Here is a 23,360-nt window from a genome sequence, read left to right on the forward strand (position 1 = left end):
GTATGAACTTTCACAAATATAAAAACCAGTAAGGGTAGGGGAGAGGAACAGAGATGGAATAAGAAAAAAAGGTGTAATATATTCAAAATGAATATCAAAATTAAATCAACGCCAATTAAGGTGATCCCATTCGTAACCAGTAGCCTTAATTTTAGGAGCTCATAAATTTATTCCTCCAAACTTCTGTAGAATGCCCCTTTCTAATTTGCCTCCAGGGTTTAAGATGCAATGTTTTAGACTCCCTCAGTGGTGGTTAACTTTATCAGCTTCTGAGGATGGAGCTAACTCTAGGACAGAACCAGATACTGTGAGAGCAAGCAGTCAAAGGGTATGGAGGTGTTTGTTTTTGTACTAGCTATGAACTTTATTGGTTTGTAAACTGACTGAATATAGTTCCAAAAAAGAAGTTCCAGAAATACTTAAGAGTATTAGCCGCATGGCTGAAATGATAGCATGTGCCCTTCCTAAAGAGACAACTTGAAAGGGCACAGTAATTTTCATGTATTTCCTTAGTAATAGTACTTCCTGGGCCTTCTACATCCTTGCACATAGGCAGTTAACAATTGCTCAGTTGAACTAAAATGATCCATTAATTACTTAGACGTGAATATATATATTTTGGTAGTTTGCAGACATGACGCAGCTCAACTCTGAAGCCAGGAATTTGTCAACATAGAGAAAAATTTGATGTTAAGAGGCAACTTCTCGGGGCCCCTGGGTGGCTCAGTTGTTAAGCATCTGCCTTCAGCTCAGGTCATGATCCCAGAGTCCTGGGATCAAGCCCCGCATTGGGCTCCCTGCTCTGCGGGAAGCCTGCTTCTCCCTCTCCCACTCCCCCTGCTTGTGTTCCCTCTCTCACTGTGTCTCTCTCTGTCAAATAAATAAAATTTAAAAAAGAAAAAAAAGAGGCAACTTCTCTTTAGTTTTCATCTGCTTGAGGTTTTTTTTTTTTTACTTTTTAAATCTGTCTTAACCATTTTTTCTTTTCCAGTGTAATGTTTCAGATTGTTTCATCCATTCCTTCCACCTGCTTTAATGTTTAAAATTAGTTTTAAAGACCAAGTAGTTTTAAAGACAAGCTGTTGCACTTTAAATAATGAGCCAAATGAACATTTTTACATTTTCTCCTTGCAACAATGAAAGGCAGACTGGGCATCTATGTTAATTAGTTGGTATTTAATGTTAATGCCAAAATTCTATTATAGACTGTTTTCCTAATGGAATAGTGAATCCTTCCTTTAGAAATCAATACTAAAAACCTGAAATTATTCTATATAAGATTAACACATTAATTAGATGCTCATGCTATAGTGATATGTGTACTAGATTATCTTTTTCTTTCTCTTGGTCTTTATTTCCGTTTTATGAAAGGGCCTTGTGACTATTTGATATTTTTTAATGACCCAGAAAATCCTATTCTGATAAAGTATTGTCATAGGACTTTACAAACCTGCTTTTGCTTGAAACATTCATTTTTAAAATTCTAATTCTAATATGAGTTCAAATACTAAAATGTCTTTCATTGTTTACTTGGTACAAATATTATATTCTTATAATAATAATAATATCTTGCTTAACTTATCTGAATAATTTCTGAATGTTCAAATAGAATAAAACCAGAATTTCTAAATGCATTAAGTTTCTAAGATAATTAAGAGCCTGATATTTTGCTTTAAAATGTGGAATGCCCTGTGCATTTCACTTTTATCATCTGTATTATCAGTGTTCTACCAATACTTTCACATGATATTTTATAAACTCATATTTGGCTTATACAGTATAGGTTCAGGGAATCACAGTTAAGAAAATAAAATTCTGGATTTTTTTCTCTGGTTTTATAGGAGCAATAATGCTGAAAAGGTTAATGTACAAACTAAAGAGAGCTTGGGTAGTGGTCCCTTTTATTGGTGAATTTGTGAATAGGTAATTAGATCATATTACCTTTTTTTTTCTGTGGAAGTACAAGAAGAAAAAAAATGACAGAGAAAAGTCCTTAATTATATAAATGTTAAGTATATTCCTTTGGTTGTGTTGTTTTTCAGTTTTATTGTTTGCTCTTTGTTGATGTCTTTTGTGTATAAGCTCTTTCAAAGCAGGGAGTATATTTATCTGATTAACCTTTTAAAGGTTTAAAGGGTTCAGTATGTTTTTTTAAGGTGAAGACAACTACTACTCCTGTTTTACTAAATAGCCCCAAAGTCAATTTTTCTGTTAAAGAAGGTAATGAAGAGTAGCCTATTCCTTTTAAGTTTATTTCTATCAAAGAAGTAGAGTACTAGCAGCCAATTTGTTGTTGTTGTTTTTTTTCAAAGAATCTCTGGATGTTTCAAGGAATTCTAAATATTAAAAAAGAAGAAAATCTGGAAAATGATTTCTTAAGAAATAAAAAAAAGAAATAAACTAATGAACCACAATAAAGAAAAAAGAACACTTGAAGAAAAAGATTTCCCTGAAATTGTTGCTCTTTTTTTTTTTTTTAAGATTTTTATTTATTTATTTGAGAGAGAGACACACAGCAAGAGAGGAAACACAGGCATGGGGAGTGGGAGAGGGAGAAGCAGGCTTCCCGCAGAGCAGGGAGCCTGATGTGGGACTCGATCCCAGGACCCTGGGATCATGACCTGAAGGCAGACACTTAACGACTGAACCACCCAGGCGTCCCCGAAATTGTTGCTCTTATTCCTGGCTTAATTCTTTCTCCAGCCTCTCTAGGTTTATATAGTAGTTGGTGAGCTTTTCAGTCCCAGGAACTGACTGTGGCATTAACCTGCTCATTTCAGAATCTTTTAAACCTGTCAGTGAAAAACCTAGGAAATGCTTAATGTATGGTTTGATTATGGCTTGGGAATTAGTAATTATAGATGGGATGCCCAAGACCACCCTCAGGGTCAGTGATTCACTGGAAAGACTCACAGAACTCAGCAAAGCTATGATACTCATGGTTATAGTTTATTACAGTGAAAGGTTATTTAAAATCAACACCAGAAAAAGGTGCATAGGACAGAGTCCAGGAGGGACCTGGTACAAGTTTCCTATTGTCTTTTTCGAGGGACCTGGTACAAGTTTCCTATTGTCTTTTTCCAGTGGAGTCCAGGGGCACTGCTTAATTCTCTTAGCGACAATGTATGACAACACAAATGAAGTATTGTAGTATGTAGAAGATAGTGTGGAAGTATAGCAAAGCTCACCCAAGACCTGCTGTCCAGGGTATTTATCGGGATCAGTCATGTAGATAGGAGTGCTCTGGTGGCTGACCTTATTCAATCTCTAGGCCACACTGATACTGTGTTGCCCAATACCCACGTAAACAAGGACACTTTTATCAAGCAAGATATTCTGAAGGCTTATAGAGCTTATCTCCTAGGAGCTGGAAGGGCCTACTCTTTCCTCGGAATGTTCAGGGTTTGGCCACCCAGGCCTGCTGAGTTAATTTTTTTTTAAGGTTTTTATTTTATTTACTTATTTATTTATTTGAGAGAGAGCAAGCAAGCATGCGTGTGCCGGTGCATGAATGGGGGGAGGGGCAGAGGGAGACTAGCAGACTCCCCGACCAGCATGGAGCTGGACCCAGGGCTAGGGCTGGGTCATGAGATCAGGACCTGAGGCGAAATCAAGAGTCTTGAAATCTTAACAGTCTGAGCCCCCCAGGTGCCCCGCCTGCTGAGTTAATTCTTGATTGCATAGTGATTCATTAGGAAAATGATCTAGATCAATAACCTCATAAGCTCTGGTTTCATGTAAGAGGTTAAAGCAATTTTCTTGAATGACAATAATAATACCGTGTATTTGCATAGCTCTTTGTAATTCAAAAAACAGTTCATACATTTGATATACCAGTCCTTTGAGATGCAAGATTCTCATTTTGCAGATGAAAAATTGAAGGAAGCTCAAGAAGAGATTAAATGATGTATCTAAGGAACTAGCAGGAAGAAGGTTGAAAAGAGGAAGTATTTCATCTGGTTGAAAAGGGTGACAGAATAGCAACCCCATCCCTAAATCCTAGTTTTTTATGGTTCCATGTTACTTTAATTGTATAATGATTTTGTATTTGGTGATGCTAGCTTCCTTTCCCTGTTGTTTACATCTTTCAAATATTTCAGAATGTTACTGGATAGTCTTACTAGTTTTGCCAAAAAATACTTAAATTTTGTTTCCCTCCGTCCACACACACACAAACTGCATCTATCTGATTTGACATTCTTGAAGTGAAGATTCTAGAGATCCCTCACATGAAGGAAACTCTATGAAAACATAATAAAAATAAAGAGGGAGAACCTAGAGGAGAGTCAAAAGAAGGAACATCTTCCACCTTTCTTCCAGAATGGGAGGGATGACAAGATGGGCTATGTGAATTTTAGGGGTCCAATAAATAGTACTCCTCCTTTACACTTGATTTTGGAACCACTGAGAGAGGAAAAAAAAAGGTGTTTGCGGACATGGCTTTAGATCTCCAGGCAAGTGGCTTGCAAATACTTTACTACTGAATTAGAGACTTATCATCCAATCCATGACTCAGCTGAAGTGTAGACCTCTCTACTGCACGTCCTGCAGACACAAGCAGAGGGAAGGCCCCTCCATGTTGAAAACCTGTAGTGGGGATTAAGGGTTCTCTTCAACAGACTAAAGAGAACAGGCGTTAATTAGTGGGGAAAAGGAAATAAGAATTCAAGATATTGTGCCAAACTAGGTAGGATAGGCAAGGTTTACAATCTTCAAGTAAATCCTGACAACTCAAATTAGTCATTGGCAATGTGTTTCATTTTAGCCACTCCGGTTTGTTATTAAGAGGAAGATGAAGAAAGGCAGCATAATGTTGTGGTAAAGAACATGCAGTTTGGTGCCAGACTGTCTGGGTTTGAATCCCTGCTTTGTGTGACTACGAACATCTTACTTAACCGTTCTTTCCCTCATTTCCTAATCTATTAAATAGGGTTAATAATGATACCTAATTCACAGGGTTGTTATGAGGGTTCAAGGAATATATGGAAAGCACTTAGAACAAGGTGTAGCACATAGAAAGCACCAACTAAAGTATACAGTTACTATTAATGTTGATATTACTATGGGAGAATGTTACATACAGTGTAGATACGCAGAGGTAATGCATTCCGCACAGTATCAAAGGCGGCCCAAAGATGCTATCAGTTTAGACCAGAGCCCCCGAAGGAAAAATGCAATGTTGGCAAAAGCATCGTTTTTTCATTCTGCCTCTCCTATTTCTTAGGAGTTAAGCGTCTCCATTGCTCAAAATTCTGTGACCTGTGCAGATCTGCTTCCTTTAAACTCCTTCATTCTTTTTCGTATGATGACTATATTTTCTGTGATAAAAATTGGGACCCATGCTGAAAACCTATGAAGTAGATAGGAATTGGTTTGCAAGTACTGAGGTTGTAAAACTAAAGCTTATTTTCCTTATAAGTGAAATGGGGATATTGCCTTGTATAATGCAGCCATAATTGGTGGCTCAAATACGGATCATGATTTCCAAAGGGATTTCCTATGGAAACTGAAGTCTGTGCTCCCATTAGTCACTTCTTTTTAGTTTTCCCATCTCCCAAATAAAAACAAATGCAGTGTGTGCTGTGCATTTAGTAGGCTGAATGAATTGAAGCTAACTAAGCTTAGCTTTCTGCCCGACTGATTAAAACATTTGTTACATGGTGTGTATATAGTTTAAGTAGTTGTAACTGCACCCTGGGGAGTTTTTTCAATGTGTCCACTTGTTTCCACCTAGTACCTTTGCAATTCTCTCTCTGCCTGGAATGCTCTCTCCTCTCAGATCTTGCCATGTCTAACTCCTTGTCATTTGGGTCTTAGATTAAATGTTATTAATGTCTTCACTACTGAGTTCTACCAAATATTTCAGTAAGAAATAATACTGATCTACCACAAACTCTTTGAAAGAACATAGGAAGAGGGAACACTTCCCACTTACTTTACAAAGCCAGCGTAACCCTGATCCCAACATTGGCAAGGCTATTACAAGAAAAGAAAATGACAGACCAATATTCTTCATGAGCATAAACATAGGACAAAACTCCTAAATAAAATATTAGCAAATTGAATCCAGCAATACATAAAAATGATAAGACATTTAAATTAGATCCTCTTTAGTGTTTTTCAAAGGACATAAAGGTTAGAATTCCTTTATTATTACTTTAGCTATTCAGATAATGCTCCTTTGACTAGGATTTCATGTGGAACCTGGGTTCTAAGGGTCCAGGATTCATAAAGATGACAAGTATTCATCATATAATTTGAGTCTTTGTCAAGAATTGAGGTATATTTTAGATAGGAAAGTAAAAGTATTTGGTGGTATTGTCTAAAGTGTATTTTGATTCCAAAGTTTTCATTTTCAGCTTTGGTATTTTCAGTAACAGACATTTTCCTTGTCTTGCAGTTCAAGATATTTTGGAAACTATGTTAATAGACAGCTATATCTTCCCAAGTACCACAATAGTAAGTAGACAACTTTTATATAATTAGCTATCTCATGATTGTTATTTAGAAAGTACTAAAAGAGCTTTTAGATTTAAATCAAAACTAGTTTGCTTAATGCTGAGACCTCTTCAAAACACATCCTGAACTCTTCCCTACTTCTAATACTGCCTAGTCCTTTCTTTGTGATGAACATAGCAAAAATTGTCTCTTTTACAACATTTATATTTTTACTGGATTTTCTTTTTTCAATTTGGAAGTCCTTCTCTATCTCCCAATACAACCAGACTATGTAAAAATAGTCATATTTCTGCTCTCTTATGAAAAAATAATGGAATGGAGAATACTGCTATTAGATATTGTTTGTGTACTTTCCTTTATGTGTGTTTCCCCTTGGTAGCCAGATCATTTGAGCAGTCTTATTATTGTGATGCTGTATGATTTCCAAGATAGAAAATTTCAAGCTCGTCTCTTTTCTGATAATGAAGAGCCCATAGCAGAAGTTCAAGAAGTAGAGAACCTTCTTAACAGGTAATTGTTAAAGTGCAAAGGATATTTTATATGAAATAATTATTGGTAAAATTGTATACCATATGATGTGTAGATAAGTGTCAAAAATTTATAGAGGAAAAACATAAAAGTTCATGTTTCTTGAGTTCCTTTACAAACAGTCTTGAACAGGTTAAATATTCTGTTTAAAATCAAGTTGTTTTTGAAAGCTTGAATTGTAAGATCCAGCTTATAAATATGTGAAAAATCATGAAAAATTCCTAATAAAGTTTTAGCACATAGGTAAATACAACTTCATTTGAAACAGCTATTATTTATTTACTTAGCTCTGTTTATAGCTCTTTAAAAAAAATCTAACATGTATCAAATGAGAAAATTCCAACAGGAGATAAGAACCCACTACTTTGCCAAATTAAAAACAAACAAACTTCTATGTAGTTAAGAACAAACTAACAGGTTTTAAACTTGTTTTCTTTTTAGCTTAAATCTTGGCAGAAACTTACTATGGGGATAATAATAGTACTTACCTAAAAAGGTGGTTGGGAAAATTAATTAAACTAATGCACGTGAAATGCTTAGCTTAGAACCACACACATAATAAATGGTCAATAAATGTTAAGTGCTACTGTTAGGGCTTTTGTTATCATGTTGTTGAACCTTAATGGAAAGCAGAATATAGCAATAACAACAGTCTTGTAGGAAGATTTTTCCCTATTGAATAATCTGAAACAGTTATCAGTATGGTATCTGATTTTATATTGTTATGGGAAATTCAAGCAGTTTCACTTAAATTATGAGGCCAGAGGACTAAGGTAATGGAGTAATAATAATAACTTACAGTTATGGAGCACTTAATATGGGTCAATCACTGTTGTAAGGAGCTCTTTAGTAACAACCCTCTGAGGAGGATACTGTTAGCAACCTGTATTTTAACACATCGAAAAACTGAGGTGCACACAGGTTACAGGAACCTCCCTAAGGCTACAGATTCAAGAAGGGAGGGGCCAGAATTCAAATTCAGGAAGGCTGACTCCATCCAGAGTCCTTCTACTTAGGTTAGTGGGGTTGGGCTGAAGTACTCTGCAAGATTAAAGTTAAGACATAGTCATATCTCCTGTCAGATGTAGCCATAAGAAATTGTAAGTTGGAGACGAGCAAAAGCAATCAGAGGTATCTACTCTCTGTGTTAGATAAGTAAGGATGTCACCCCATTTACTGTGTGGGTTTCTGGGCCACCACCTCACTGCCCATCACACTACTGGGCAAACTGCCTTCCAGGACAGGCATCCAAATACATCAGAGAAAAATTGGTGGGGCAATATGCTATGGGGCAGGCTTAGAGTTTCAGCTTTGCTGAGCTTCCCTCAGTTTCTGTTTGACTTAGTCAGGACTCAAGAGACATTGATGCAAGTCCCAGCTTAGTCTCAGTGAGCCTAATGAGAACTAAGGTTAGCCTGAGTCAGCCAGGAAAGCCACTGGGCTCTAACCAAATAAGAAAGACCAGACTATGCTTTCATCATCAGTAGATTTTTAGTTGAATGCTAGCAAGACAGTGAATAGGACAAGCAAGGACCATGGGTCAGGAGGCCAAAGGAGCCAGAAGATATTACTGTCTAAGGATTCCTGATTCCCCAGATTTTTCCCTTTCCCCAAATACCATGCTACCTCCTGCCTTAACACATATTGGTTAAATTCTTGTCAGTGCCAAGAGTTTTTCCCCTTACAGAAACCAATAAAGGTTTATATAATGCAAATCTTATTCCCAAATTAATCAGTTAACCAATCAGTTAACCAATATGTACTATACTCAATTCATAATATGCTATAGGAGAAATGTATTTTATTTAATTTATTTTTAAAGACTTTATTTATTTGTGAGAGAGAGCATAAGCAGGGGGAGAAGCAGGCTGAGGGAGAAGCAGGCTCCCCACTGAGCAAGTAGCCCAATGTGGGACTCGATCCCAGGACTCTGAGATCAAGATCCCAGCCGAAGGTAGACACTCAACCAAATGAGCCACCCAGGAGTCCCAGGAGAAATGAATTTTAATCAAGATGTGTTCTAATGTATTTAATCAAAATGTGTTTTAATCAAGAGTCTTAGCTTTCAAGTAATAGAGGCCATCTTCAGTTAGCTTGATCAAAAATGGAAAGTGTTCTTAAAAAGATACTGGGATGTCTCATGCAACTCAAAGACTCAGAAAGGGAATGAAGACAGCAATTGGAAAGATGTTAGGACTTTATCTCTGCTTTTTAATCTTTTTATCTCAGCTTCTCTCTTAGTATCTGCTCCATTCTCTTTTTCTCTGCATATCTGCCTTCTCTGCTTCTCTAGTCTATATGGAAAAAGCCCTACTCTTGCATCCCAGTTCCTGAGCTTACATGTTACAGTTGTGTTTTAGTTTCTTCATTTAGACTAACTTATTTTATCATCTCCATACCCCAATTCTAAATTCTAGGTTACCCAGAAGTTTGATTGGCTCCATGGGATTTGGGTGCATTCCTTTGGGTCAATAGCCAGTAGAGTGGGATTCTGAGCTCAGACAGAATATTGACCTGTAGATCAACCTCTATAGATCTCTGGGGGCTTAGGGCTGGGTGCTGTTGTCCCCAGGGAAGTAGAATCTTTGTAAGCTTGAAGTATACCTTAGTATGTTTCTACTGAGAGGATAAAAACCAATTTTAAGAGGTGAGAGAAGTAGTTATTTAGCAAGAAACTGAGTAAGAATGATTTCCTTCATATGAAAATTCTGTTTGATCTTTGTTGTTGTTATCATCTCTATCAGAGATCCTTGTGTTTTATACTCTATGTACCAACTTGTGTCTTGTCCTTTTATTTGTTAATGGCTTTGGAGATACAATATAAGATGATACCTATTACCATTTTGGACATATGCAGGGTCCTTAAGAACTCATTCCTTGTATAAAAATCAATCATGTTTTTATTTTATTATTATTATTTTAAAGATTTTGTTTATTTATTTGACAGAGAGAAACACAGTGAGAGAGGGAACACAAGCAGGGCGAGTGGGAGAGGGAGAAGCAGGCTTCCCACAGAGCAGGGAGCCCGATGTGGGGCTCGATCCCAGGACCCTGGGACCATGACCTGAGCCTTGCAGACGCTTAATGACTGAACCACCCAGGCGCCACCTCAATCATGTTTTTAATACTATGTGCATGGGTTAAATAAAAAGATACTATAGCCATTTCCTCTCTCACTCCCCATGCCCTCACACTAGTCCAAAAACCAGTTTCTACCAAATAATTTGTTGGACTTTTGTGAGGCAGAATTGGAGAATGAGCAGTGAAAGAGTGGGGGGGGGGGTGGGCGGCGCGCCTGGGTGGCTCAGTAGGTTAAGCGTCTGCCTTCGGCTCAGGTCATGATCCCAGAGTCGTGGGATCGAGCCCCACATCGGGCTCCCTGCTCATCAGGGAGCCTGCTTCTCCCTCTGACCCTCTCCCCTGTCATGCTGTTTCTCTCTCTCTCAAATAAATAAATAAATGAATCTTAAAAAAAAAAAAAAGACTAGAGAGGGAGCAGGAGGGGAAAGAATTAGTAGTCCATCCTTCCAAACCACCCAAAACTATTGCTCCTGAAGTCTTCCACATTACATTACGGCACAAACATTAACCTGGACATCATCCTTGATACTTCTTGCCTCCCCTTTCCTGTGCCCATACCATACCTAATGCTGTAACTCCAACTGGAAAACATGCTTCATCTGTCTACTTTCCATTTCCACTACTACCTTCCAAATCCAAGCCACCAGCTTGCTACACTAGCTTCCTTATTGATCTCCCTGCCTATAACTCATACTTTCCCACAATCTATTCTACATGGCAGGTAGAGCAGTATTTTTAAAATGTAATTCTTTGGTCATAAGAGAGTGTCTTGAATTTGACTTATCCTCCTGCTGTCGCAACTAGAAAACTGGACAAAATATATGAGGCAAAGATTTGGGGCATTAGACAAGATACAGCACAGAAACTGGATCCCTGAGAGAATGAATACAAATGAGGTGAGCATTAGAATAGTCCTGGCTTTATGCCTAGTGGTACTTTCCAAATGCAGTACAGGAAGGGGCGGGGCAGCCCAAGAGGAAAACGGTAGTCTCACTAAGGAAACAGAGATCGGAATTTTGGAAGGCTGAATGATAATTTGTCTTTTCTTCTTTATTCTATTTAAGTGGTAAGGTAATTTATATTGAATGATTTTTAAATGTTAAAACCAATCAGGCACTTTGGGGATTCATTACATTTTTCAGATATGTCTCTTTTCTTGTCTTCCCCAATTCTCTCCATCCCTATAATGTTCCAGTTTCTCATTTGCCAAAATGGTCCCCAAATACTTATTTATGGGTTTTTATATCTCATATTCTTTCCACCTCTTCTTTGGAAACTCTTAGCCTATTTTGCTTAATTAGTGAATATTCTGAAACAGTTGTCAGTATGATGTCTGATTTTATATTTGTATGAGAAATTCAAGTAATTGACTGAAGATTATCTTTTGGCATTAAGAAAATATTCAATTTAGGCATGCCTGGGTAGCTCAGTTGGTTGGGCGTCCGACTCTTGGGTTCTGCTGGGGTTGTGATCTTGGCATAGTGGGATGGAGCCCCACGTTGGGCTCTGCGCTCAGCACGGAGTCTGCTTGGGATTCTCTCCTTCTGCCACTCCCTTCGCTCATATATATGCACACCCCTCTCTCTCTCTAAAATAAATAAATAAAATCTTAAAAAAAGAAAATATTCAATTTATGTTTAAAGAACCACATATACACAATATACAAAAATAAATTTGAAATGGATTAAAGACTTGAGTGTTAAGACTGGAAACCATAGAACTCCTAGGAAAAAACATAGGCAGTAAGTCTTTGGCATCAGCAATATTTGTTTGCATGAGTCTCCTCAGGCAAGGGCAACAAAAGCTAAAATAAATAAACAAAATCTAAAAAAAAAAAATGCTTTTACACAGAGAAAGAAATCATCAACAAAACAAAAAGGCAACCTACTGAATGGGAGAAGATATTTGCATATCATACATCCAGTAAAGGGTTAATGTCCAAAATATATAAAGAACTTACACAACTTAATATAAAAAAACACAACCAATTAAAAAAAGGGGAAAGGACTTGAATAGACATTTTCCAAAGAAGGCATATAGATGGTCAGTAGGCACATGAAAAGATCTTCAACATCACTACTTATCAGGGAAATGTAATTCAAAACCATAATGAGATACCTGACACCTGTCAGATTGGCTATTATCAAAAAGACAAAAAATAACAAGTGTTGGCAAGGATGGAGAGAAGTGGAGAAAAGCAAATCCTTGTACGCTGTTGGTGGGAATATAAATTAGTGCAGCCACTATGGAAAACAGTATGGAGGGTCCTCAAAAAGTAAAAATAGAACTACTATATGATCCAGCAATTCCACGGCTGGATGTTTATCCAATGAAAATGAAAACACCAATTCGAAGAGGTATATGCACCCCTATGTTCACGGCAGCATTACTTACAATAGCCACGATGTGGAAGCAATAGATAAATGGATGAAGATGGGATATATATAAATACACATAAATATGTGTGGGATACATATAGATAGATACACATAAAACTCAGCCATAAAAAAGAATGAAATCTTGCCATTTGCAACTACATGAATGGACCTAGAGTGTGTCATGCTAAGTGAAATAAGTCAAAGAAAGACAAATAGCTTTCACTTATATGTGGAATCTAAAAAACAAAACAAATGAACAAACAAAACAGAAATAGATTCATAGATACAGGAAACAAACTGTTGGTTACCAGAGCATGGAGGGTTGGGGTGAGCAAATGGCTGAAGGGGGTTAAGAAGTACAAACTTCTAGTTATAAGATAAATAAGTCATGGGATGTAATATACGATATAGGGAATATAGTCAATAATATTCTAATTCTAATCACCATTCGGTGATGGATGAACTAGACTTAACGTGGGGATCATTTCATAATGTCTAAAAATATTGACTCACTATGATATATACCTGAAACTAATAGGATATTATAGGTCAATTATACATCAATTAAAAAATAAGAAAATAAACTGAAGGAAAATGGTGTATTAGAATTCAATTCTGGCAACTGACACAGTATCCCAACTCAAATAAGATTAGGCAAAAGAAAGAATTTATTATAAGGTATTTTATGGAAGATTGAACATCAAGATGGCAGGAAGGGCAGTGATGTGGCTCTGCTTCCACTAACTAAATCCTATGACTTAAATATCATCAGGATTCTCTGACTCTAGTCTCTGCTTCTCTGTGTGCTTTGACTTCCTTCTTTTCTTTCTTTGTTCCCAGAATGGGAAACTTGGTTGCTGACAACTCAGGAGCTTTACATCTTACAGCACCAACACTAGAAAGACTGGCTTGATTCTCTCTTCCTACATGCAAAAATTGCTTGACCCTGCCTTGAGTCAAGTGCCCACCCTCTACCAATCAGCTGTGGCCAAGGAGACTGAGTCACTCAGGGACCCCTTCCAAGAAAATCCTATGAATGGAGGGAGGAGAGGAACATTTTCGGGAGAGAGGGATTTCTATTCCCAGAAGGGAAGCAGTGCTTAGAATGCAAACCCTAGGTTTCTACTATAAATGGAAACATTGGTATGCTAAATGTGTTGACCAAGAGCAAGAACTTCCCATTAACTAGGTACAATCATAACCCTACCATATTCTGGTAGTCAGAATAACATTCCCTGACTTAAGGAAAGCAACACAAAAACATATAGGAAATATGCCTTTTTTTTCACATGTGTGGTTGTGACGGAGCCACGATATTCTTAAAATACAGGTTTCTCGGGCGCCTGGGTGGCTCAGTCGTTAAGCGTCTGCCTTCGGCTCAGGTCATGATCCCAGGGTCCTGGGATCGAGTCCCACATCGGGCTCTCTGCTCAGCAGAAAGCCAGCTTCTCCCTCTCCCACTCCCCCTGCTTGTGTTCCTGCTCTTGCTATCTCTCTCTCTGTCAAATAAATAAATAAAATCTTTAAAAATATATATATATATAGGTTTCTCTTTGTTATTTTATTCTTAGCAAATTGCATTTCTCTACTACATGATGAACCATCACTGACTTATCCAAAATAACTCACATGGTTCCTTATGAAAATAAGAGAATAAAACCTATTATAAGCAAGTGATTTGGATATTTTCTTTTGTATTTATGTATTACCCAATTACATTGAAACATTTCTGTTTACCTTCTATCCACTTTTTTCTCAATTATGTTTTTCCAATGCTCTATAGGAATAAATATGAAAATCTTATTCCTTTTTTTCTGTAAAAGAACTGCAACTCCTTTATTATATTTAGAAATCCAATAAACTTCTAATAGAATAATTAATGGAAACATTGGGAATAATTCTTTTTGCCATTATTTATAGATATAAAGTTTCCTGGGACACATTATATAGATATAATTTTATATTATATATTAGTTTATTTCATTTGAGGCCCAGGATATTGGTATCCTCCTTTAGAGGAAGCATTTACTTTGCTACTGGAAGGCCACAGCTAGACCTGGGGCCCTAACAAACCCAAGTGACGTAGTCTAATCTGGGATTGAAATGATTGGAAGCTGTGCTTCAGTCCTCATGAAGGCCAGTGAGTCCTTTTTTTTTTAAGATTTTTATTTGTTTGTTTGTTTGTTTGTTTGTTTGTTTATCAGAGAGAGAACAAGCAGGGGGAGAGGCAGAGGGAGAGGGAGAAGCAGGCTCCCTGCTGAACAAGGAGCCCGATGTAGGGCTCGATCCCAGGACCCTGAGATCATGACCTGAGCCGAAGGCAGACACTTAACCGACTGAGCCACCCAGGCGCCCCCAGTTATTCCTTTTTACTTTATTCCTAGGGTTATCATTTGGTGACCCCATCCAAAGCCTGGGGACTTTATCAAAGCCCCCCTCCTATAAAGTTGGCATGCTCAAATTTCCATTTTTGTTCCCCATGGCCCATGAGTCATCATAAGCTCTGCATATCTCTCATCATCTCAGGCACATATTTCAGAATTGGCAGATACTTTCATATATGATGCTTCTTCTACTTGGAACACTGGATAGCTCATCTCACACCCCTCCCTTACTCCTGGCTAACTCCTACTTCTACCCTTATGGCTTAGCCTAAATGTAACTCCCGGGAAACTTTTCTTGATTCCCATGGCAGGGCCCCTCCCTTGTGCCACCATAGTATCCTGCCTTCCCTTGTCATGAATACTTATGACATTTAAAAATAATTGTTTTATCTCCCCTTACCAGACTCTACACTTTGTGATGTCAGAAACAGTATCTTCCTTACTTATCCTTTTGTTTCTGGCACATAAAACAGTGCCTGGAATATAGTAAGAACGCAAATATTTTTTCATGAATAAATTGATATTTCTCTATGCTTAAATGGCCTTCCATTTCCTGCAGAAAAAATTCTCACTTCCTATGCATGGTACATAAGACTTTTTGTGATGTGAGACCTGGATCTGTCACCACCCCATACTCTAAAATATGCTTTGCTCTTCAACATCTCTGTATCTTCAGGGTCCTCTGCCCTCTCTCTGTCTTTGTGTCTTTTTTCCCTTTGTAGTCTGGAAAACTCATGCTGTCTGTGTCTTCTCTTGTGGTCTGGAAAATTCTTGCTCCTCTTCTAACAGTTTAAGTTTCTCCTCCTCTTAGAAGTCCCTTTGGGCTGATTCTTGTTCTTTTTCTGTTACATTTTTTTTTTTTTAAAGATTTTATTTATTTATTTGAGACAGAGAGAATGAGAGACAGAGAGCATGAGAGGGAGGAGGGTCAGAGGGAGAAGCAGACTCCCTGCTGAGCAGGGAGCCCGATGCGGGACTCGATCCCGGGACTCCAGGATCATGACCTGAGCCGAAGGCAGTCGCTTAACCAACTGAGCCACTCAGGCGCCCTTTTTCTGTTACATTTACTTTCTTCTTTATCTGTGTATCTTACAGCATTCATCATGTACTATAATTGTTTGTTTATATGTCTATTATACCACCAAATTATAAGTTACTTAAGGGTGGAAGCTCTCTTTTAATCTCCATAGCCCAGGTCTGATCACATTTCTTAGTTAACAATATTAAAAGAATAGGCATAATAATTATTATCACTTCTTTTTAAAAATTATCATCACTTCTTGAATAGCCTGACTTTGAAGTACATTTTCAAAAGTATCTTTGCAACAATTCCCGTAAGTTAGGTACTAATTCCTAATTCCTAGAGTTTAGAAAAGCTAAATAACCTGTCTAATATCACATAGCTAGTAATTGGTGGAAGCACAATTTGAATCCAGATAATCTGATTGCAGAGTCCAAGCTGTACTGGCTGGAGAGACAGAGGGAGAGAAGGCGGGGGGCGGGGGGATGTGGCATGGTATCAGGAGGGGCAAAAATAGTTCCGTGGGTGGCCAGGCATAGATTCATGGATGGGAACGGTGGGAATTGAGGACTGAGGAGTTGGTTCAGGTTAAATTATTCATGCCTGAGTGTATCATGATAAGGAGTTTAGGTTCTGTCCTGTAGCTAGTGGGTTCATTTTAGATTGAAGCTTAGGAATTACATAACTACAGTGTAACACATAGAAGCTCTGGCTGTGTATACAGCAGGTTGCTGGCAAACAGGTGATTGTGTTCACATTATAGCAGGGGGTGGACTTCTGGATCAAGGATGCTGAGGAAAGGCCGTATTTGCTTCCATTTTCATCATCACGGTCCATCTTACAGCTATGGAGAAGTGATTAGTAGCCACAGGGTATTCCATTTACAGAAGAAATGTGTGTCTGGTTATCCTAATAGCATTTGGATTTGGTCTTTATCCTCAATCTGATATTGTATATTTATACAAAAATCTTTATAACTGTATATATACTTTAAATTACTTTTTGTGTGACTGAAATATATTAAAATTCAGTCTGAAATGTTTGCTATCTGGAAATTTGGAAAATTATTTCTCTGTGTACTTATTCCCCCCCATATACACAACACATGTATTTTTCTAGGCTTCATAGCTCCAATTTTTATGTGTAATGATTGAATAATCCAGTTGATAGCACTTACGGTAAATTCGAACCATATAGGTATTTGGAAAGGCTATTTAATTAAAAGTGGTGTGTACTCAGAAACATCTCACATGTGTGATATAGAATAGTAACTCACCCCTTTATATTAATTTATTTTTGATGTGCATTAATGTATTATGTAATTGTTTTTAGTGTCCCTTGCTGTAGTTCTGTGACATTAGGAGATAGCACTACACAAATCTAATTTTACTATAGCCCTAGAAGTCTTAATGTTTGATAACCTTCCCTCTCCTCCCCCAAGTGCCCCATCTATGTTCTCCCTCTCTGTTTCCTTCTCTCTCCCCCTCTCTCTCCACCCCCCATCCCTTCCTTCCTCTCTCTCTCTCCTCCTCATGCAGGTCACATGTTCACACGGAAACACATTGTTAGGTGAAAAGTTCTTATTCTACTGAGTAAATAAGAATTTTTTTTTCTTTTGGAGAGAGCGCATGTGTGAGTGGGGAGGGGAGGGGCTAAGGGAGAGGGAGAGAGAGAATCTCACGCAGGCTCCACGTTCCCTGAGGAGCCTAATACGGGTTCAGTCTCACGGCCCTGAGATCACGACCTGAATCGGAATCAAGAATCAGATACTTAACTGACTGAGCCACCCAGGTGCCCCTGAGTAAACAAGAATCTTGATCTTATTAAGCTTTCTGTAGCCACATACACCACTCTGGTTGTACTTGACTCTTACATGGTATCTTTTCCCCATTTCTCATTCAAGGTTATCCTTGCGGGTTATTATTCAGTTAGATTCTTACTGTGAAAATGCTGATTATGGGTCAAGAATAAGTCCTGTATTCTCATTTATTAAACATTTTCTATGAGATCAAGAAAAATCATTGGATCTTCAAGGTGATGCTAACCAGTTGTTTTTCTTTTCTGTTGTGGAATAATCAGAACTGGGAAGGACTTGATACAGATTCATGAAGGTTCCTTAATCTTATCAAGACTACACTGTTGGCCACTATGACAATAACTAGCCTAGAGTGAGTGTCTGCCACGTGCCAGGCACTGGGCTCAGTATTTTGCACACATGGCTGGTAGTCACCACATTAGTAGCAAGGTAAGTCAGCCACGTTCGACAGATGAGAAAGCAGGCTGAGAAAAGAGATTCATTAATACACCTGAGGTCACACAGCTAGTAAGTGACAGAGACCAAATTTAACTTCAAATTTGTCTGACTAAACTCCACACTTCTTTCTTTTTTTTTAAAAGATTTTATTTATTTATTTAATTGACAGAGAGAGAGAGAGCGTGAGAGAGAACACAAGCAGGGGGAGTGGGAGAGGGAGACGCAGGCTTCCCCCTGAGCAGGGAGCCTGATGCGGGGCTTGAGCCCAGGACCCTGAGATCATGACCTGAGCCCAAGGCAGTCGCCTAACCAACTGAGCCACCCTGCGCCCCTCCACACCTCTTTCACTATATAAAATTTCTTTCAATCGGCAATTGATATAAATATCTGAGGAGATGCATATCTATACAGGGGCAGCAAAAACAGAAAAAAAGAAGCAGCATTATTGGATTTCTTTTTTTCTATTTTACTTTATTTTATTTAATTTTAATTTTATTTTATTATGTTAATCAGCATACATTACATCATTAGTTTTTGATGTAGTGTTCCATGATTCATTGTTTGCGTATAATACCCAGTGCTCCATTCAATACGTGCCCTCTTTAATACCCATCACCAGGCTAACCCATCCCTCCACCCCCCTCCCATCTAGAACCCTCAGTTTGTTTCTCAGAGTCCATAGTCTCTCATGGTTCGTCTCCCCCTCCAATTTCCCCCCCTTCATATTTCCCTTCCTACTATCTTCTTCTTTTTTTTTCTTTAACATATAATGTATTATTTGTTTCAGAGGTACAGGTCTGTGATTCATGAGTCTTACACAATTCACAGCACTCACCATAGCACATACCCTCCCCAATGTCTGTCACCCAGCCACCCCATCCCTTCCCCCTAACCACCACTCCAGCAAACCTTGGTTTGTTTCCTGAGATTAAGAATTCCTCGTATCAGTGAGATCAGATGATACATGTCTTTTTCTGATTGACTTCTTTCGCTTAGTATAATACCCCCTAGTTCCATCCGCGTTGTTGCAAATGGCAAGATTTCAGGGTTTTTTGATGGCTGCATAATATTCCTCTGTGTGTGTGTGTGTGTGTGTGTGTACACATCTTCTTTATCCATTCATCTGTTGATGGGCATCTTGGCTCTTTCATAGTTTGGCTATTGTGGACATTGCTGCTATAAACATTGGGGTGCATGTACCCCTTCGGATCACTACATTTGTATCTTTGGGGTAAATACCCAGTAGTGCCATTGCTGGGTCATAGGGTAGCTCTATTTCCAACTTTTTGAGGAACCGCCATACTGTTTTCCAGAGTGGCTGCACCAGCTTGCATTCCCACCAACAGTGTAGGAGGGTTCCCCTTTCTCTGCATCCTCGCCAACATCTGTCATTTCTTGACTTGTTAATTTTAGCCATTCTGACTGGTGTGAGGTGGTATCTCATTTTAGTTTGATTTGGATTTCCCTGATGCTGAGCAATGTTGAGCACTTTTTCATGTGTCTGTTGGCCATTTGGATGTCTTCTTTGGAAAAATGTCTGTTCATGTTTTCTGCCCATTTCTTGATTGGATTCTTTGTTCTTTGGGTGTTGAGTTTGATAAGTTCTATAGATTTTGGATACTAGCCCTTTATCTGATATGTTATTTGCAAATATCTTCTCCCATTCTGTCAGTTGTCTTTTGGTTTTGTTGACTGTCTCCTTTGCTGTGCAAAAGCTTTTTATCTTGATGAAGTCCCAATAATTTATTTTTGCCCTTGCTTCCCTTGCCTTTGGCAATGTTTCTAGGAAGAAGTTGCTGTGGCTGAGGTCGAAGAGGTTGCTGCCTGTGTTCTCCTCTAGGGTTTTGATGGACTCCTGTCTCACATTTAGGTCTTTCATCCATTTTGAGTCTATTTTTGTGTGTGGTGTAAGGAAATGGTCCAGTTTCATTCTTCTGCATGTGGCTGTCCAATTTTCCCAACACGATTTGTTGAAGAGACTGTCTTTTTTCCATTGGACATTCTTTCCTGCTTTGTCGAAGATTAGTTGACCATAGAGTTAAGGGTCCATTTCTGGGTTTTCTATTCTGTTCCATTGATATGTCTGTTTTTGTGCCAGTACCATACTGTCTTGATGATGACAGCTTTGTAATAGAGCTGGAAGTCCAGAATTGTGATGCCACCAGTTTTGCTTTTCTTTTTCAACATTCCTCTGGCTATTTGGGGTCTCTTCTGGTTCCATACAAATTTTAGGATTATTTGTTCCATTTCTTTGAAAAAAGTTGATGGTATTTTGATAGGGATTGCATTAAATGTGTAGATTGCTCTAGGTAGCATAGACATCTTCACAATATTTGTTCTTCCAATCCATGAGCATGGAGAACGTTTTTCCATTTCTTTGTGTCTTCCTCAATTTTTTTCATGAATATTTTATAGTTTTCTGAGTACAGATTCTTTGCCTCTTTGGTTAGATTTATTCCTAGGTATCTTTTGGTTTTGGATGCAATTGTAAATGGGATCGACTCCTTAATTTCTCTTTCTTCTGTCTTTTTGGTGTGTAGAAATGCAACTGATTTCTTGCATTGATTTTATATTCTGCCACTTTACTGAATTCCTGTATGAGTTCTAGCAGTTTGGGGTGGAGTTTTTTGGGTTTTCCACATAAAGTATCATATCATCTGCAAAGAGTGAGAGTTTGACTTCTTTTTTGCTGATTCGGATGCCTTTTATTTCTTTCTGTTGTCTGATTGCTGTGGCTAGGACTTCTAGTACTATGTTGAATAGCAGTGATGATAGTGGACATCCCTGCCGTGTTCCTGACCTTAGGGGGAAAGCTCTCAGTTTTTCCCCATTGAGAATGATATTCACTGTGGGTTTTTCATAGATGGCTTTTATGATATTGAGGTATGTGCCCTCTATCCCTATACTCTAAAGAGTTTTGATCAAGAAAGGATGCTGTACTTTGTCAAATGCTTTTTCTGCATCTATTGAGAGGATCATATGGTTCTTGTTCTCTCTTTTATTAATGTATTGTATCACATTGATTTGCGATGTTGAGCCAACCTTGCAACCCAGGAATAAATCCCACTTGGTCGTGGTGAATAATCCTTTTAATGTACTCTTGGATCCTATTGGCTAGTATTTTGGTGAGAATTTTTGCATCCATGTTCATCAGGGATATTGGTCTGTAATTCTCCTTTTTGATGGGCTCTTTGTCTGATTTTGGGATCAAGGTAATGCTGGCCTCATAAAATGAGTTTGGAAGTTTTCCTTCCATTTCTATTTTTTGGAACAATTTCAGAAGAATAGGTATTAATTCTTCTTTAAATGGTTGGTAGAATTCCCCTGGGAAGCCGTCTGGCCCTGGGCTCTTGTTTGTTGGGAGATTTTTGATTACTGCTTCAATTTCCTTAGTGGTTATGGGTCTGTTCAGGTTTTCTATTTCTTTCTGGTTCAGTTTTGATAGCTTATACATCCCTAGGAATGCATCCATTTCTTCCAGATTATCTAATTTGCTGGCGTATAGTTGCTCATAATACGCTCTTATAATTGTTTGTATGTCTTTGATGTTGGTTGTGATCTCTCCTCTTTCATTCATGATTTTATTTATTTGGGTCATTTCTCTTTTCTTTTTGATAAGTCTGGCCAGGGGTTTATCGATCTTACTAATTCTTTGAAAGAACCAGCTCCTAGTTTCGTTGATCTGTTCTGTTCTTTTGGTTTCTATTTCATTGATTTCTGCTCTGATCTTTATTATTTCTCTTCTCCTGTTGGGTTTAGGCTTTATTTACTGTTCTTTCTCCAGCTCCTTTACGTGTAGGGTTAGGTTGTGTATTTGAGACCTTTCTTCTTTCTTGAGAAAGGCTTGTATTGCTATATACTTTCCTCTTAGGACCGCCTTTGCTGCATCCCAAAGATTTTGAACAGTTGTGTTTTCATTTTCATTTGTTTCCATGAATTTTTTTTTAATTCTTCTTTAATTTCCTGGTTGACCCATTCATTCTTTAGTAGGATGCTCTTTAGCGTCCATGTATTTGAGTTCTTTCCGACTTTCCTCTTGTGATTGAGTTCTAGTTTCAAAGCATTGTGGTCCAAAAATATGCAGGGAGTGATCCCAATCTTTTGGTACTGGTTGAGACCTGATTTGTGACCTAGGATATGATCTATTCTGGAGAATGTTCCATGAGCACTAGAGAAGAATATGTATTCTGTTGCTTTGGGATGGAATGTTCTGGATATATCTGTGAAGTCCATTTGGTCCAGTGTGTCATTTAAAGTCTTTTATTTCCTTGTTGATCTTTTGCTTAGATGATCTGTCCATTTCAATGAGGGGGGTGTTAAAGTCCCCCACTATTATTGTATTGTTGTCAATGTGTTTCTTTGCTTTTGTTATTAATTGGCTTATATAATTGGCTGCTCCCATGTTAGGGGCATAGATATTTACAATTGTTAGATCTTCTTGTTGGATAGACCCTTTAAGTATGATATAGTGGCCTTCCTCATCTCTTATTATAGTCTTTGGTTTGAAATCTAATTTGTCTGATATAAGGATTGCCACCCCAGCTTTCTTTTGGTCTCCATTAGCATGGTACATGGTTTTGCACGCCCTCACTTTCAATCTGGGGGTGTCTTTGGGTCTAAAATGAGTCTCTTGCAGGCATCATATAGATGGGTCTTGTTTTTTTATCCAATCTGATACCCTGTGTCTTTTGATTGGGGCATTTAGCCCATTTACATTCAGGGTAACTATTGAAAGATATGAATTTAGTGCCATTGTACTGCCTGTAAGGTGACTGTTACTGTATACTGTCTCTGTTCCTTTTTGGTCTGTTACTTTTAGGCTCTCTCTTTGCTTAGAGGACCCCTTTCAGTATTTCTCATAGGACTGGTTTGGTGTTTGCAAATTCTTTTAGTTTTTATTTGTCCTGGAAGCTGTTTATCTCTCCTTCTATTTTCAGTGACAGCCTAGCTGGATATAGTATTCTTGGCTGCATATTTTTCTCATTTAGTGCCCTTAATATATCATGCCAGTCCTTTCTGGCCTGCCAGGTCTCTGGATAGGTCTGTTGCCAATCTAATGTTCCTACCATTGTAGGTTACAGATCTCTTGTCCTGAGCTGCTTTCAGGATTTTCTCTTTGTCTCTGAGATTTCTAAGTTTTACTATTAGATGTTGGGGTGTTGACCTATTTTTATTGATTTTGAGGGGGTTTCTCTGTGCCGCCTGGATTTTGATGCCTGTTTCCTTCCCAAAATTAAGGAAGTTCTCTGCTATAA

At 38.1% G+C, this 23,360-nt stretch overlaps 1 protein-coding gene and 1 long non-coding RNA gene across 2 annotated transcripts in view; one reads left to right on the plus strand and one right to left on the minus strand.

Annotated features, from left to right (window-relative positions):
- The window catches only part of LOC123848623 (uncharacterized), an 83,495-nt gene that overhangs the window by 47,008 nt on the left and 13,127 nt on the right, over positions 1–23,360 (minus strand). The window lies entirely within an intron of this gene.
- Positions 1–23,360, plus strand: part of NSUN7 (NOP2/Sun RNA methyltransferase family member 7) — a 62,019-nt gene that overhangs the window by 1,510 nt on the left and 37,149 nt on the right. Inside the window, exons 3-4 of the mRNA XM_045881277.3 lie at positions 6,401–6,459; positions 6,839–6,969. Of these exons, the coding sequence (XP_045737233.1) occupies positions 6,401–6,459; positions 6,839–6,969 (190 nt within the window). The remainder of the gene's footprint in view (positions 1–6,400; positions 6,460–6,838; positions 6,970–23,360) is intronic.

Source organism: Mirounga angustirostris, unplaced genomic scaffold (genome assembly GCF_029215605.1).
Source record: "Mirounga angustirostris isolate CCGP_5_RB_7025 unplaced genomic scaffold, mMirAng1.0.hap1 SCAF_2, whole genome shotgun sequence".
In the NCBI taxonomy this organism is placed as follows: Eukaryota; Metazoa; Chordata; class Mammalia; order Carnivora; family Phocidae; genus Mirounga; species Mirounga angustirostris.